We start from the raw sequence: 17,403 nt of genomic DNA on the forward strand, positions 1-17,403 counted from the left end.
ACCGTATATCCAGAAAAACGTCACAATATCAAAAGACCGAGGCGAAAGTTCGTAAACAATTCAGAATAATTTAATTACCCCAATTCCTTGATTTTGTTCACATACGCGTCGAAAAGACATATTCCCTTTGTTTCAGTATAAATATTTTTGGCTTTTGTAGACGAACAATTCGTTTTATCAGTTTACCTTTTTCATTTCCGCCTCTGATTGTTTGGTTTTGTTTTTCATTCCTTGTGTTTGTGTTTGATGTTAAATATGTCTGAAATGCGTCCTGTGACGTCATATGTTGTGATTGATATATTTTTATTATTTATTTCTAGCACTTCGACTGCCGGAACCATATCCGGGTTATTCAGCCAATGGGGGAGGGAACCAGACTGTACCTCTGCGGAACAAACGCCCACAGTCCGAAGGATTGGGTGGTCTATGTAAGTATTCAGTATTAATATTTATTCCAACGTTTTATTTGGTTGTTATTTATTTGATCGAATAGAAAGTTCTAGACCATAGTTTTAGAAAAATATTTAGAAAAAAATGCCAGAATACTATTAGGCTTATCATTCAACAAATTCTTTATGTAAAGCTCCTTAAACACATTTGACTACAATTATCAACAGTATTTTTTTTATTTTAAATGAAGAATAAAATTTATTAATTTAAAATTGTAACATGTTATAGTATATTGTAGTTTATAGGAAAATATTCCATAATACTTGTTAGGCATATAATTTAATATTTTTTCATGTAAAGCTCCTTAAATTCATTTTCTAGAATTATTATCACGGAAACCTTTTTTTTCACAATTAAAGAATCAAATTATTGCGTGTTAATTTATAACATCTTATGGAATATTCTATATTATTAGATTAAAACCAATATTTTTAGCTTTTCCACTTTTTTTATTTGACCAGCGACCGGGTTTCGTCGTTACCGACATCATCAGACTGGAATATTCTAGTTTATAGGAAAATATTCCAAAATACTTGTTAGGCACATTATTCAATAAAATACGTGTAAACCTACTTAAACACATTTCTCTAAAATTTTTGTTAATAAATGTTTTTTTTGTTGTATTTGAAGAAAAAAATTGTAAAGTGTAAAATAAAAATCAAATAGTAAACGAATTAACGTTCTTAACTTTTTGAAGGGAGTTTTTTTTGTCCTGTTTAAATTTGAAGGGTTAGTTTTGTAGTCGGAGATTTAAAACATGTGTTATTTAAAAAAAATAAAAGATAGAAACATGTGTAATATTTACTATTCTACCCATGATTAACAACTCAAATTTTGGAACTCTTGGGTACTGGGTTTTTTCCGTTGTTGGAACCACGTGCCAAAACGAAAATGCATTTAATAAATAATTCAATAAAAACATGGCGGTGAACGCCTTTTATTATGTTAATTATTCAATCTCCTCCTACCCCCAAATTTGATTGTAAAACAAGCGTCAATCTGCGCAATATAATCAATTTCCATTGTGGTGTCTGATTCCAAATGGAGTATGTACTTGAATAATATTCTGCACTGATGCAGCGCCCTGGGTTCATCCCCTAAACGTCCCGCCTTATTTAAGCAGTAGATGTAATATTTACATCCAATATTTGGCCAAGTGACTTGCGCATATTTCAAATTTGCATGTCTTTGAATCGTCTCGGGGGAAGACTAAAATAATTATTTGTTCATCCCTGTTTGCCGAGGGGGTGATAGACTTCAAAGATTTTTTGGTGTACTGTCTAAGTGATGTAATGATTCAACGTAATTATTGATCGCTTTGAATATTTGGTAATGAGAATTTAGCTAATGATTCCCGTGAAATTTGTTATTGAATATTTAAAGTACTTAGCCATCCCTAGAGTATTTTACACGAGTATATCATCAAATATTTCAATTTACGACAGCAATATTGATGAAAATTTTGTAACAAATGTAATAACGCCTAAATTGAAAATATTCAATGCAAAATGTTGTATACTTGATTCGCCTAAATTATAATATAAAGTCGTGATTGAAAATACGCTTATAAGGCAAGCGGAAATAAGATTTGAAGAACAATACTTTGTTTAGTACCTGAAATATAAAGTAAATAAAACAATAAAAATATATTATTTTTACTATCGTACTAGCTGTTCCTGGCTACGCAATTCATGTACTCAGTCGTGATTTTAATTTTAATTTTTAAACATGTTTTATTTTTTGATGAACATCTCACTAGGCAGAACCCGTGACGAGACGTTCATTTACATAATTAAGATTTTTTTTTTGAAATTGCAAGTATGAAATAATAACAATTTGATTTATTATTTTCAATTAGGTAGAATGACTTAGTTTATTGTATTTTTTTTTATTTAACCTTTATATGATCCAAAGTTCAATGTCGTTATCTTTTCTTGTAGTTTTACTAATAGCTGATATAAATGAGAGAAAAAACAGTGAGTTTTTAATTTATTTTATTAATACATTAAATGTTTTTTTAAAGTTAATTTCAATACTTTTTTAAAGGCATCTCAGAGAAATCAGTCAAAGTTTTACGCTTCGCTGCACTCAATAATATTTTTATGGTCGAAACGTGCGCGAAAACTTAGGGTAGCATTCCTTATACCCTACCTGACACCCTATTTTCTTACCCACCTTGCTGCTACCCGTGTCCTAGCAATCTTCCATCCCTCTACTCGTCTACCTTCCCTTCTACCTTTATCTACCCCCACCACCCTTCAGAAGAACTGTCTTATTAAACCACCCAAGTTCAGCCTATCGCTCAATGCACCTCAAACGTTTTTAAACGATTAAGCAGATTTAAACGAAATAGGAAACATATTTGTTAAAATAAACATTCTGTTCAAATCTACCGCAGATATTTGAAAGCGAAACTTAGGCGGCGATTCAAAAATCGCTAATTGGATGAGAATCGAGACTAAAATATCAAGTACACATCACGTTTATTATCCACATTTCGTTTCAAAAACCTTATTTTTTAAATTCAGAAACGGTTTTTAAGAAGAAAAAAAACATCAAATGTTACCTGGTTTAACACAAAAATTTGTTGCGGCTTATCAAATACCGTACATTAACACTCAATATCTACCTAACTTGATAAATATATTTTTTTGAACACATTAGTTATCATGGTTTTATCATATTCTTCACTATCTGCACCCGATGCTGCCTAGAGCACTGCATTAAATAAACACAGTGTTATCTCATTTTTAACACATGAAGGAAAGGTGATCCGCACTCCGCTTCAGGTACGAGTCCAGGGTAGTATTGAATAAATATTAACGTGAAAAAATCACTTACATTTATTTGTTTCCCTTCCCCTGGGAATCGAACCCGGGACCTCTAGTACGTTACCCGAGCGTAGTGACCATTACAATACGAAGGCGGACATCATATGGTCGTCATCAATAATTAAATTGTGTAAATTACTCAATATTTATTTTTCCCGATTGTTTTTATTTCACATAATAGTAGAGTATATTGAAGTTTCAACGAGTTTAAGAAACTTTTAATCTAGAATCCTGAAATAGGAATAATTCCAAGGAGGGTTTGAATGCGTTCTAATGCCTTTTGGGGTGATTTTTTACGGCTTCAGGGGGAGATAATTGATCCAGATAAAATCTGGATGAATGCTTAATTAAAATATATTGATTCGGCTTATAGAACGCTGGGGAAAGTCTCGACTGAAATTTACAAAAAAGAATACTTATATCCTAGCGTAATTATGATTTTTTTCATCGATAGTCGATGACATAACGAGTCATTCACATTTATCTAGACAAACACATATGAAACATCATATATTTTAATTTACGAATTCTGTTACTTTACTCAAATTATTTAAATTTAAATCGAATCAATGAAGAAAGAAATGTATAAGAAATTAATGAGGCAAATATGGTTGGTAATAGAAGCAGAGGAAGACCGATAGAAAATGGCAGAATCAATTATTTTTAAATATTTCAACGTGATAAGGTCAAGAGTCAGAATAATCAGCGGGTATAAGGAGATGCGTGAATATGGAAGATGCGAAGATTGTTTTTCCAATGACAGATTGGTGCGGTTTTCTATTCTCTCTGTCTACCCCTGCGGAGAAGCAGCATAATGGTAGGTTGGTTTTCTGGAAGACGATTGAAATATAACTTTCTTTTTATGAATATTATAATTTGGACAGTTGCTTTATTCACAACATTTTAGGTGTGTCCAAATCCTTGTTCACAAATCAGGGTTTCTTTACTTAGGAGTTATTTTATTATTATGACATCTCACCATAGATGTAGAAAAATATAGAAAATAAACATTTTTACATTGATGTTAATATATATTCAATTCGTATTTTTGTTAAAAATAACTGTTCATTATATTACAGAGATAAACGCAAATAAAATTATTCAGTCGCACTATTGATAAACAAAATACAATTCAGTGACGCCGTATAATTGAAATCCGTTTCGGAAATATCCAATAATATAATTGAAAGGAAACAAATGTCAATTAAAATATGATTTCGCTTTAAAAATAGAACGGAAAAATGGACTACGCCCGATGCACCGTTAAAAATATCATTTAATTGATGCAAAACAAACCGTTGCGTCCTTGTTACGAAGGTATACATTTGCATGTGCATTCGATATTTTCCCGCCCGCCAAATTCAGTGGACATTATTCAAAATTCCCACATTAATTTGATAATGGCGGACGGGACTGCGCCTTTGTGAATTGTTTGTCAAATTATTTCATTCAGAACTGCTCACTCGTTAAATTTGATTCGAGCAGTTTTTGGTTGGCGCTCTTTAGCGCCCGATGAAATGGAAAAACGGTTATCTTTATTAAAAATTCATAGTAATTTCTGAACGCTTTCTGAGAACGGTCGAGAAAAATCTGAGTCAGAGATAATTGAACCTAAAGGTTATTGCGGTTAATTCCGACTATTCAAGAATTTCTTCTGCGCAACATTAAAATACAAAGTGATGGTTAAAAAAATATTTTGTTGCCACTTTTTGATGAAAGGTTTTTTTGGATTAGAGTTACATTTATTATTTGCCTTGCTTATCATGTACAAGGTTTTAACAGATCAATTTCCAGATTTTTTCTTCTAGCCAAAGACATGTTATATTTTAATCTATGTTTGGAACAACTGAATAAGCTGCTGTGGCACAATCAGGAAAATCTTAGCATATACTCATTGCTGAGAGAAAACCACGTAAAACTCCTCAGGAGAAACAGGACTGATGATTGTCGTTAACAGGTCTTCCGTTCCACTAGAAGACGGTTCGGCATTTTATGTCTTAGACTGGTTTATGGTACCAATGTCCTTTACTACTTTTATCATGTTTAACACCTCTTGTGAGAGTTCCTTATGAACTAACGTGGATTAGGTACTTACCCGGGCTTCTGCAACGCGCCTCCAGCTTTTTGTCTTTTGTTTGAAAATTCTATATTTCATTTCATATATCGTAGTCATACAGGAGAAAGCGACCAAGTGCATTTTTTTTACAAAAACGTGATTATTGACTATTTGATATCTTACTAACTTAATATTGCCCTGAAAAAGTACCAAAGCGATTTTAAACTTGGAAGTATAATATATCGACTAGTTAAAAATGACTAACTGCATTGATGTTTATTTTCCTGCCAAGCAAAAGTGACTTAAATGGCCCTCCTGAACATTTCACGTTTTGTTAGTTGGTCACTTTCTCCTGTACGACTACGATATATTCTTCCAGAAACTCACCAAGCCACCTTTTGTGTCGTGTCGTTGGAATTTTTGTTTACATAATTTTTTCATCGTTTTTATTTTTTTATAACGTAATATACACATAAAAAATAAAAAAATATTTTCAGTTTCTACAACATTCACTCTCGATCGTTTACCCATTCATTTTAAAATAAATAAAAATAAAAACAATCAAAATTCAAAGAAATCGGTGAATAATTTGAGGAGTTTGAGAATTTGAACAAACAAACATTTAACATGAATATTTATTTATATAATAACTTCGAAATATAAAGGTAGTAACATCCATAATATATTTTATGGATCTTCGTGTTTTGCATGCTACACCTGCGACTTTAGAATATTCTACTGCTGAATAAATAAATAAAATAATAACTGAAGCATAAAATACGTACATCCATTTATTTATGTACCATAAACTGTTTTTTTCCTTTTGACATTTTTATTGAATGCACCATATGTAAGGTGCAGTTTTGTAAAATGCAATTGTTTAGGGTTGGATTTATACACGAGGGGTGAGTTTTTTTATTGCATTTATGTCTTTTTTAAAGGTATTGCATTTTGTAAACCATGCGTACCTTAAAATAAAACTCCAAAAAATTCTTTATTCGTGTATTTATGAAAGAAATGGATATCGTTAATCACGATACATCGCATAACTTGGGATTTAATTTCAGGTAACATTTTATTTTAAAAAATTTACTTTTAATTACATACATTTTAAATAAAAGCGAGAAATATTGGAATTACTAATTATCTTATTATTTATTCAATTGCCTTTGTTCTTTATTCATTTATAAACTTCTTAAAGTTTAGTTTCTAAAAAATCTGTACTTCATAAATAATGGCAAAAAATAATTATTAATAAATAAAATTTCTAGTTCCTATCAACGTGTCACTTAAATCAAAAAATCTGTGTTGAAAAGTCGAATGGTGAGCATACTGTACTCTCAGGATCTTTAAAAACTACGCTTCTGAGCATTGTATGTATGTCCCTGCTAGTATCAACGTCACACACACACACAACACACACACACACGCATTCATTCATTTGCTAAATCTACACTTAATAGTTTGTACTAATCTTTATGTGTCTGTGGTTATCTACATATAATTGGCTTGTTTAATAAATATCTTTTGATTGTTTTGTTTTACATATGTTACTGTTGTCAACCTAAAAAAAAATAATAGTAAAAAAGTGTTCTTAAGTGACTTATCCACATCACACAAGCTTTTACGAGCATAAAGATTCAATCCCGAAAGTCTTCCTTCATTTCGTTTTCCCTATTTATAAATTATTCAACTTGAGTTCCATCGCTTTATAATTTTTATTAACAGATATATCCCCCCAATAATTTGTATATAATACAATAATTTGGAGCTCAGGACTGATCGACTTGTCTTAATGATATGATATGTCTTAATGATGAAATAATATACAAAACCTTGTCAATTAGATAAAAGGAAATATTTATCTTAGAATGTGGATAAAATAAATCAATATAATTTGTAATATATATATATATATATATATATATATATATATATATATATATATATATATATATATATATATATATATATATATATATATTTATATATATATATATATATATATATATATATATATATATATATATATATATATTTATATATATATATATATATATATATATATATATATATATATATATATATATATATATATATATATATTTATATATATATATATATATATATATTTATATATATATATATATATATATATATATATATATATATATATATATATATATATATATATATATATATATACAACATACAAATAAATGATATTTTTTTAGTTATGACTATCATTTGTAATATTTTGTGGGGTGTACTTTATGAAACATGGCATTACATAGGAAAATTGCCACCCCATGGCATTTTCCTAACCATTACCTAAAACGACTGCCTCTAATATTGACACTGCAAGACTTGCAGAGTCTTAGAATAAAATCACAGATCTTTCTTATCGTAGAACTGAATCCATTAACATTTCCCATTTGAATTCATTATAAACATAATTTTGCACATAAGTTGCCTTAATATCATTTTGCATTACCGAATAATTTTAGGTCACTTAAATATCAAATTAATAAGGCACTGAGTTCTAATACATATAATAATATAGAAAAAATAGATATATTTATATAGAAAAAAACGAAAGAAGAACTCAACTGGTCACCTATAAAAAATAGACATATATAATATGCTTATCATTGTTTATTAATTTTTTAACGATAAATTACCCAAATAGATTATGGATAAAATAGTTTTAAACAGAAATTTTCATAAACATAGTAGCCACAAGAAATAAGGATAAAATAAAAGTGCCATATTTGAAAAAAAAAACAGTGTCGTAAAATTGTTTAATGTATAAGGGCTTGAAAATGTGTAATGAGATGCCTGAATGTATGAAGAATGAAAAGAGTCAAACAAAGAATTTAAAAATAAATGTTTTGTTTACTGTAAGATTTAAATAAACGTGTGTATGAACTAAGTTTAAATTATAATTTGTATTCAATGTAATATGAGCTTACTAAAATAATAAAAAAATATATGTATTTATGTATTTTGTCTTCCATAAAAAAAAATTATAGTCCTATAGTAACACCGCCTCCGTAGTGTAATGGTCAGCATGCTCGCCTACCGTTCTGGAGGTCTTGGGTTCGATTTCCAGGGGGGTTTAATAAATATAAGTGGTTTTTTCCCTCTAATATTTATTGAATATTACACTGGACTGGTACCCGAAGTGGAGGGCTGATCACCTTTCCTTCATGTGTAATCGATCGAGATAACACTGCGTTTATATGAAGCAGTGCCCTATGCACCATTGGGGTGCGGTAAGGGATTTATTATTATTTTTATAGTAACAACGAAACTCCTTGTCGTTTCAGTATTAATTTGAACCTTAACCATTAATTCCCTTCAACAGTAATTGTCGGATTAACGGATTACCCCACTCTATAATTTCGCCCAACTTTATTGACACGATGGCATACTACCCGTTTGATATGCAAGTGATTAGAAAATTGGGGTCAATTGCAATACTAAGTGCATTCAGCTATCAATAGTTATTTATTATGCAGTTGCATAGTACCTATACAACCCATTTTCAGCACTTAGGCTTGTCCGCTTCCATCATGTACTATTTAGTCACCACGTTTGGATGCATAGTAACCAAGCTCCGATCACCGACTGTGTAATTCTATGAACAAAGTTTTTTTTGACTTTATAAAATAAAATAAAACTTTGTTTTAACCACTTTTTATTCGTACACTTTTTCCAACCGGTTTCAAAAAGAACCTTGTCATCATCAGAGTATATATACTAATTCTAAAACATTGAAATACTCATAGTTAGGTTATAGATAATTACCCTTCCCTTACGATAGCAAAAACTTCCACGCACTCCGTACACCATATTAAAATGTGATTTTGATTAAAAAAAACGGTAAAAAACTCCTAAATGTTGCTTTTATTGAGCATTGCTGATGATGACAAGGTTCTTGTTGAAACCGGTTGGAAAAAGTGCACCAATAAAAAGTGGTTAAAACAATGTTGTTTTATTTTATAACGCTTATAAAATGTGCCACAAAGTATTTGCGAAAAACATTTACGAAAAGAAAAGTTTTTATTTGTGGCTATAATATGAAAAAAGAGATTATTCGTCTTACTTTCTTTTTACATATTCTTCTATTGTAAAAAAATATATTCATCTCACTGCCGTAAAACATTAACCATTAGCAATGCATCGCCTATATGTTCACATAAATCTATTAACGATCCTTGCATATCCTATTCGCTCCCTACGCAGGAGCAATAGAGTCCACAAACTACCTCCAGGCTTTTCTGTCTGTTGCTAATTCCTTTGCATCCTCCTAAGTCAGGTTCGCGTGGTAAAGCTTATTTGAAAACTGTCGACGTCGATTATCAGCAGTAGACGGCTCCAGGGTAGATGGAATCTGATGACTTTTAAAAGAGTCAAGCTTGATTCAGGTTATCGGGAGGAATGCAAAGTACATAACCTAGCCAACTCAATCGCTTTTTTACTTTTTCTTGACGACAGCAAGGTAAAACGTTGATATTCTTCTTCTTCTACTCCCCTGGTTCAGAACCACAAAAAATATATATAATTCACTTACGTCATCCGTATTCTATCAAGTGTATTCTTTTTTAGATTAAATTATGTTGCGGTAAGCATACTTGGCCGCCGTGCTGGAAGTTCCGGGTTCGATTCAAATAATAAAACCTGGCCGTAGAATATTTTAACAATATTATAATTTAAATTTGAGAAACAAGTTTAAAAAAATCGCACAATTTTAAAGCTTTCAAATACTTTCTCCAATATATGGTTATGTACTAAGACACAGTGGATTATTCCTTTAAACATCATACCCTGGTTCATGTTTTGACGTCCGAAACCTCATTGGTAAATAAAGATAAACATAAGCCAAGGGTGTACAAACCTTCCCCATAAAAGGTGTATATTTAATGAGGGCAACTATTTTCCTGTAGTTTCTTTTAACTGTTATATTTTTAGTTTTGCTCACCCCTCATTAATGGTACCTTAATTTCAACGTAAATTATAATAATAGCCCATTTAATTGCTTTTAGTAAAGGGTGAAGAAATTTTATTGATATTTCGTTTCGTTTTTGTGAGTTTTCTGGTAACATAATAGGATTTTCTTACGGGGTCTTAAATTTCACAATGTTGATTTATTTATACGTACATATACGATTATTGAAATATATTTGTAAAACGTTTTATGAATATATTACAAACCTATCTATCATTTCAACTCTTAGAGTGATTTTTTATATCCTTCGACTGATATAATAAACATCGAGATATTACCACGACGTTGAGATATGATGCCTTGTTATATCATTTGTGTCCGGGTAGGGAAATTTAAAAAAAAAAAACATATTTTTGATCGTGTCAATTGCTTTTCTTTTGAGTAAAAGACGAAATGTTCTGAACTTATTGGTTTATAGCAGTATAATAACACAAAAAATGGTACAATATATGCAATTTATTAAATTTATTTTATTGATAAGTATCTTAATTTAATTTTCATCGAATTTTATCGCCATTTTTCCTACATTGTAAATATATTTTCTCTGAGTTATTCATCAAACATGTTAATTTTTAAAACCACATTCAATCAAAAGAAAATATATCTGAGTTTTGATCACAACAGGATTCGTATAAATATCTAATTACTTGCATAAGTACATGTAAGTATACCACAAAATTATTTATTGAACTTTTACAAAGGTTAAATGAAAAAGTTTACCTTTATTTCACTTATAGAATTTCTTTTATGACAAATATGATCCGGAAACAGTAGCAATTCATCTTGTAAATACGATCAATCTTGAGCTTTGTAATTTTCAGTACCATACTGAAAGTCTCTTGAAAGTCCCTTGAAAGAAAGTCGTTACTGCAGGTACCATTTAACCGTTATAAGTGGTGTAATCTACAGGTAACGGGCGTTATTATTCGCTTGTCATTTGAGCGACTAGACGCCGATAATGTAGCCGCAGCTGACGTAGAAAAATCGTTAAAGCTTTATAACTTCAGGGGTCTTAAACTCTGTAATCGTAAAATATCGCTCCACTTTATGGCTCAGACTTATTAATATATTTTTTACACTTGGCTCACTCCGCTACTTATTAATTTAATACGCAGAGTTGAGAAAATACTTAGTATTTTTAATTCCAGCACAAAGACCAGATTGATGATATTCAACCTTTTATTGAGTTTTGGCACTCCTTGTAGAGATATTTAAATCAAAGCTTTCTCTTAATATCTTTTTTTCTACTGATTAAAATATAAACCTTTTTAAGTATACAATTTGCTCAAATACACTTTCAAGTAAAAATTAAAGTCTTTCATAAATATGTTTACATAATTATAAATAACGGATTACGATAATGTGGCTTCACTGAGTTTTCCCGTGCTGATGGCAAATATTTAATTTTAAACGTTGGTCGAATTTCGTAAAATATCAAAATCACTACGCGGTTGACAGTTTTTAAACTGTATTTTAGTCATAGCCCAGGGCGGAAAGCGTCACGAGCAATTCATGTACTCTAATTATTAATCAGTATCAATTTTAATAATATTAATGGAACCATACACCCATAAATAATTTCCATTACAAAGCAGATATTACAAATTAAGTACCTTCAACATTTGACGCGATATACTAAATTGTTATCTATCAATTTCGCTCGCTAGTTTAATGTAATTTACATAGTTTGTATTGGCGGCTGATTTTGATATGTTGAATAAACATGTATCATAATTGTTGTATGATACACGTTTAAATGTAATGTAGTCATCATTAATTCATAGACAATATATCAACAACCAAGCAATCAAAGTAAGAGTGCCATATACGCGTGTATTATGGCATATATGTACATCAACGTAGTGTGTTAGTTGATAAGCCAGTATATCATGGAGTAAGCGATCTGGAAGAGTTAATTTTCTATTGATGTCTTTGATACAGATTCGTAAGCGTTATATTTGGTCAGTTAACACAAGGTTTAATATATGTATCTATATATTGATAAAAGATACAGAGACATTTTTTGCGCAGAAAATCTTTACACATTCGTTGTCCCAAAAATATTCAATTAGTTGCCTGCAACCAGTCAAAACTTTACAAGTTTTCTACACAAGTTTACTTGTTCATGAGCAAAAGTGCTCATGTTTTTAAGAACAGTGTCCGTTGTTAGTTGCTTAGCATTGGTAGAGACAAGGTGGAATCAGATTTGATTAAAGTCTAGGTTTAGTGCTGTGGCTTTTTTGCGTTCCATTTTAAAACGATGATTCACCTTTTTTTGTACGAGATATAGTACAAGTAAAAAAAGGTGAATTATAATTTTATATAAAAATTGTAATAAACTTGAACATGTAAGTACCTGCCATATTTCGGCTCAACTTAGGCTTTGCCTAAAGAGCCAAAATACAGATAATTTACATGTATATGTACTCGTATATTACAAAATAAATGAAATAGATGAAAAGTAATAAAAATCTAAAACAAATAGATTTGCAAATATTCGTTTGTATAACATCTTAAATATTGGAAAGTAATTCATTGAAGCTTTGATACAACGTTGTTTTCGAATAAGCGCGTGTTTTATTTATATATATACGTGTCAGGTGTTTTTTACTGAGGACAGATTTTTTAACGTGCTTTTTTACTGTTAACGTGCTTTTTTACTGTTTTTTACTGTTGGCAGCGACATCTTGTGGCCATACACGAATTTCTTATTATTACTATGTGGAAAATGTACCCTGCCACGCGTTGCTGTAACTTAGTATGTAAAATGAAAAAGAAAGAAAATATCGGATAAAGTTTGTGATCAATTTTGGAATATGTTTTAATAATTTTCTTTTTCTTTTTTCCACAGTCCAATTTGACCCATCTGCCTCGTCACGAGTACGTACCTGGAATCGGCATGGGGATCGCCAAATGTCCTTACGATCCTGCCGACAACTCGACAGCCCTCTGGGTGGAGAAGGGGAACCCTGGACACCTTCCAGCCCTGTACTCTGGAACGAACGCAGAATTCACCAAGGCCGACACCGTCATCTTCCGGACTGACCTTCATAACCTCACCACTGGAAGACGAGAATTCTCGTTCAAGAGGACTCTGAAATACGACTCTAAGTGGCTGGATAGTAAGTACTCGCATAACCATATCTACTATAACCAATCATATTCGTATTTTCGTTATTTACGTTTGGAGTAAGGTCCATGCAATATTTTGCCTAAACCCAAATTTAAATTTAAAAGCTATAAAAATAAGGAATATCAGCTTAGTGACAAAACTACAGTAGTACATAAATACAGTAGTAAAAATATATTTTATTAATTTGACTTTAACTTTAACATAAATATAAAAATGAAACATTTCTTTTAGACCACTTTTGAATTTATAAATATAAATACTTTTTTAAAGTTTTCTCCCTGTAAGGCAGACCTTTATTTTATAAAATAAAATGATACCTAAATAGTTTATTCCACGAATATTTTATTTACCAGATCTGTTAAAAAAAAACTACAGCAACAACATGTATTTAATAAATCAACTGGTCAAATAAAATATATGTGGAAAAAAACTACACAGTTTTTATTTTTTTACATATACTTAATAATAAACGTAAATACGACTAGTTTCAAGAACTGATAGGAACTGAAAACACAAAAGTCTGTATTTTCACCTGTTCATGAGAATCTTTTGTTATCGAAACTAGTCGCGTTTTCATTATTTGACTCAAACGTAGCCTTTTTCTAGTTTTTTTAGTTTTATACGTTTTATTGAAACGGGGTAATTTTTTACACTTGAACACACAAATTTTAATATAGACTCCCAAATAAAAGATATTTATTATCAGTATCATAAAATATCTGATATTACATTATATATTTGTATATTATTATTACCTTCATATTATTTCCTCCTCTCGGCACGTGTCCATATTCTCATCAGATTGGGGATGCGTTCTCCCTCGTTCAATATTAGCAGTGGACATATTAAAATGTACATCGCGACAAGCGTTCGCTTACGCGGAGGGAAGGATCAATGAAAAATCATTGAGTGATCACAAATAATACGCCACTTTGTAAAACGCTCCCATCATTTGGTTTCAAAGAACGAACCGGTGACCTGGTGATAATGGATATTCTTACAACGGATCTAATCTGTCCAGTATTTATTGTATTGAGAAAAATGTAATTTAGATCAGGGGTAATATGCTCCGGGTAATGTACTTTATTTCCTTTGATGGCGAATATAATATTATATCGCATGAAAATCATATTACGAAAGTTGGGTCGTTTTTCCAATAAGTAGCTGAGATTTCTTTTATATTTTTTTCATAGTACATCAATTAGTATGAGGATAATTCATTTTATGAATATTTAATAATCATATTATATCTATTATATCTTTTATTATATAACATTAAACCACGAGTGTAAGTCCCTTTCCAAGCACAAGAGCACAGACTCTTTTATGGAGAGGCACAGCGAATCGAAATATAAAAGTTCTCCATATGTATAAATGATTCAAATGTTATTATGTTAGAAATGAAAATGTAAATATATTAAATGAATAATTTTTTTTTTATTTTATCCGTTTTCGTAACATAGTAGTTAGCCCTTTTAGTTACCGTAGAACGGGGCTACTTGAACTTTGATGTATTACTTGAGCCCAGTACAAAAAAATATGTAGATCTGTATTTGGTCTAAAATAATGAACGTATTGACATGATTCACTGTTTCCCTGTCAGGTGACATTTATACGTTCATTATTGTAGACCAAATACAGATTTATTTTTTTTGTTTATACTGGGCTCAAGTTACACATCAAAGTTCAAGTAGCCCCGTTCTACGGTACCGCGCTAAAGAGTCCAATTTTCAGAATGTTATTATAAATATATATAATAAATATTAGTATTATTTCACTGTTATATTTATTTAATATAACCCTGGACTTGTTTGTTTAGTTAATAATACTGGATTGATAACTATACTTACATGTATTGTATGTAACGACCCAGATAACATTGTGTCAATTCGATGTAGTACCTTATGCACCATTCGGTGCGGAAAAGTGTTGAACAAGGAAAATAATTTTATCGTATTACATTGTAAATTGTACACAGTGTTCATCGTTAGACTGTTAAACTTACATTCATCTACACGATATTTTTAGTGTGTCCGAAACATTGTTCACAAGTCTAGGCCATTTATATTGATATCTCGATAAAGATGAAGAAAAAATATGGTATTTTTTTTATTGGCAAATTACTCAAAATTAAGTGATTAAAATATGGTAACATAAATAATGTCTAGATATTTATAGGGCTTATAACCTGTCATAGGCTAGTTTGAGTGATCACTTTATGCACATAAAATATTCACTATTCTACCCATGATTTACATCTAAGCTACTTAATATTGGAAGCTGTATTAATTTAAATTGTTATTGAAGGATAAATAAAAAATTTGATGGATTTGATATTGAAGAAAATTAATTAAATCATTTGTTAAATGGCAGTATGACTTTGAAATTGATAGATTTAGTACTAAGATATGTATTCTCTTGAATAATTTTTGTCATATTTTTTTTACATAAAATTAATATCTTCTTTCAGAGCCCAACTTTGTCGGATCCTTTGACATCGGAGACCACGTCTTCTTCTTCTTCCGCGAGACGGCTGTTGAGTACATCAACTGCGGGAAGGCTGTGTACTCCAGGGTGGCAAGGGTGTGCAAGAGGGACACTGGAGGGAAGAACATTCTCAGCCAGAACTGGGCAACTTACCTGAAGGCGAGACTCAACTGCAGCATACCTGGAGAGTTTCCATTCTACTTCAATGAAATTCGTAAGTTTCGATTTATTAAATTGAAATTTCATAAATATTAATATTTTTTAAATTATGTTTTTTGAAATGTTCAAGTACTATTTACCCTCTGATTGCAAACACCTCACCTATATATGGTATTAAACGTTTTTATCAATATCACCAGTCTGTTTTTGGTTGTTTGGAAAATATTGCTTTTTAGCAATCATCCCGATATTTTGTTTAACTCCAAATCATTGAATAACTCTTTATTTTCAAAACCATATAATTATTTCTAAGAATTTCTTATTCTTATTAAATCATTACAAAAACGATAAGTTAAGAAAAAAAATCACAAGAAAATTATCGAATATGTAATTATAAAATATACCTAAATGACATATATTATATTTAAATGTAAGCTCATGATTACGACTTCACGCTGAAAAATAATTTAAAAAAATAAATTATTTTTAACTTAAATAAACTTTTGCATTTAACTGAGAAAACGAAATTCAGTGCTTAAACAACATCGGAGAGGGAATGTCAAAACACATTATCACTGTACTAAATTATCCATCCCTTTGTATCTCTAACTGGCATTTTGGAAAAAATCGTGCCAACACGTAATAAAAGATCGCGGGATTAATTGCGCTAACGATCGAGTGAAATACGGAGTGCGTTAATCTCATTACTAAAGCACGAACAACCGAAAGCTTTTCCCCATCCCCCCTCAAATTATCTCGTATCAACATTCGCATATTATCCTCAAACTTTGCACAGAGCTTACAGGCAATTTGTTTCAAAGCCCGCGAGAATTCAGGAAGCTTTTCCCGCTTATTGCTGATAAAAATTTTAATATCACTTCACTACACCGAATATTTTCGTCGGAGCAGTAATACGTGGATTTCCCGAAATGTTCGCGTCATTCAGATATGAAATATTTCCACAATTCAATTATCTTAGTTGAAATACAATTGTAGGTTATTATATATCATTTCATTATTTTCATTCCCTCTAAAAAGTAAACCATACGCATCTACTTCAGCTCCATACAAATGTTGTCCTTCAAACGTACATTTTTACATATATATATATATATATATATATATATATATATATATATATATATATATATATATATATATATATATATATATATATATATATATATATATATATATATATATATATATATATATATATATATATATATATATATATATATATATATATATATATATATATATATATATATATATA

The 17,403-nt window shown here is 30.3% G+C and overlaps 1 protein-coding gene across 2 annotated transcripts in view; it reads left to right on the forward strand.

Annotated features, from left to right (window-relative positions):
- Nucleotides 1–17,403, forward strand: part of Sema2a (Semaphorin 2a) — a 312,654-nt gene that overhangs the window by 242,441 nt on the left and 52,810 nt on the right. For both annotated transcript variants that reach the window (XM_088258309.1, XM_088258308.1), the window contains 3 exons: nucleotides 321–428; nucleotides 13,200–13,470; nucleotides 15,952–16,182. In XM_088258309.1, coding sequence (XP_088114435.1) covers nucleotides 321–428; nucleotides 13,200–13,470; nucleotides 15,952–16,182 — 610 coding nt within the window. The remainder of the gene's footprint in view (nucleotides 1–320; nucleotides 429–13,199; nucleotides 13,471–15,951; nucleotides 16,183–17,403) is intronic.

The sequence above is a fragment of the Brachycentrus maculatus genome, unplaced genomic scaffold, assembly GCF_059751285.1.
Source record: "Brachycentrus maculatus isolate JH-2025_06_01 unplaced genomic scaffold, ASM5975128v1 h1tg000092l, whole genome shotgun sequence".
Classification (NCBI taxonomy): Eukaryota; Metazoa; Arthropoda; class Insecta; order Trichoptera; family Brachycentridae; genus Brachycentrus; species Brachycentrus maculatus.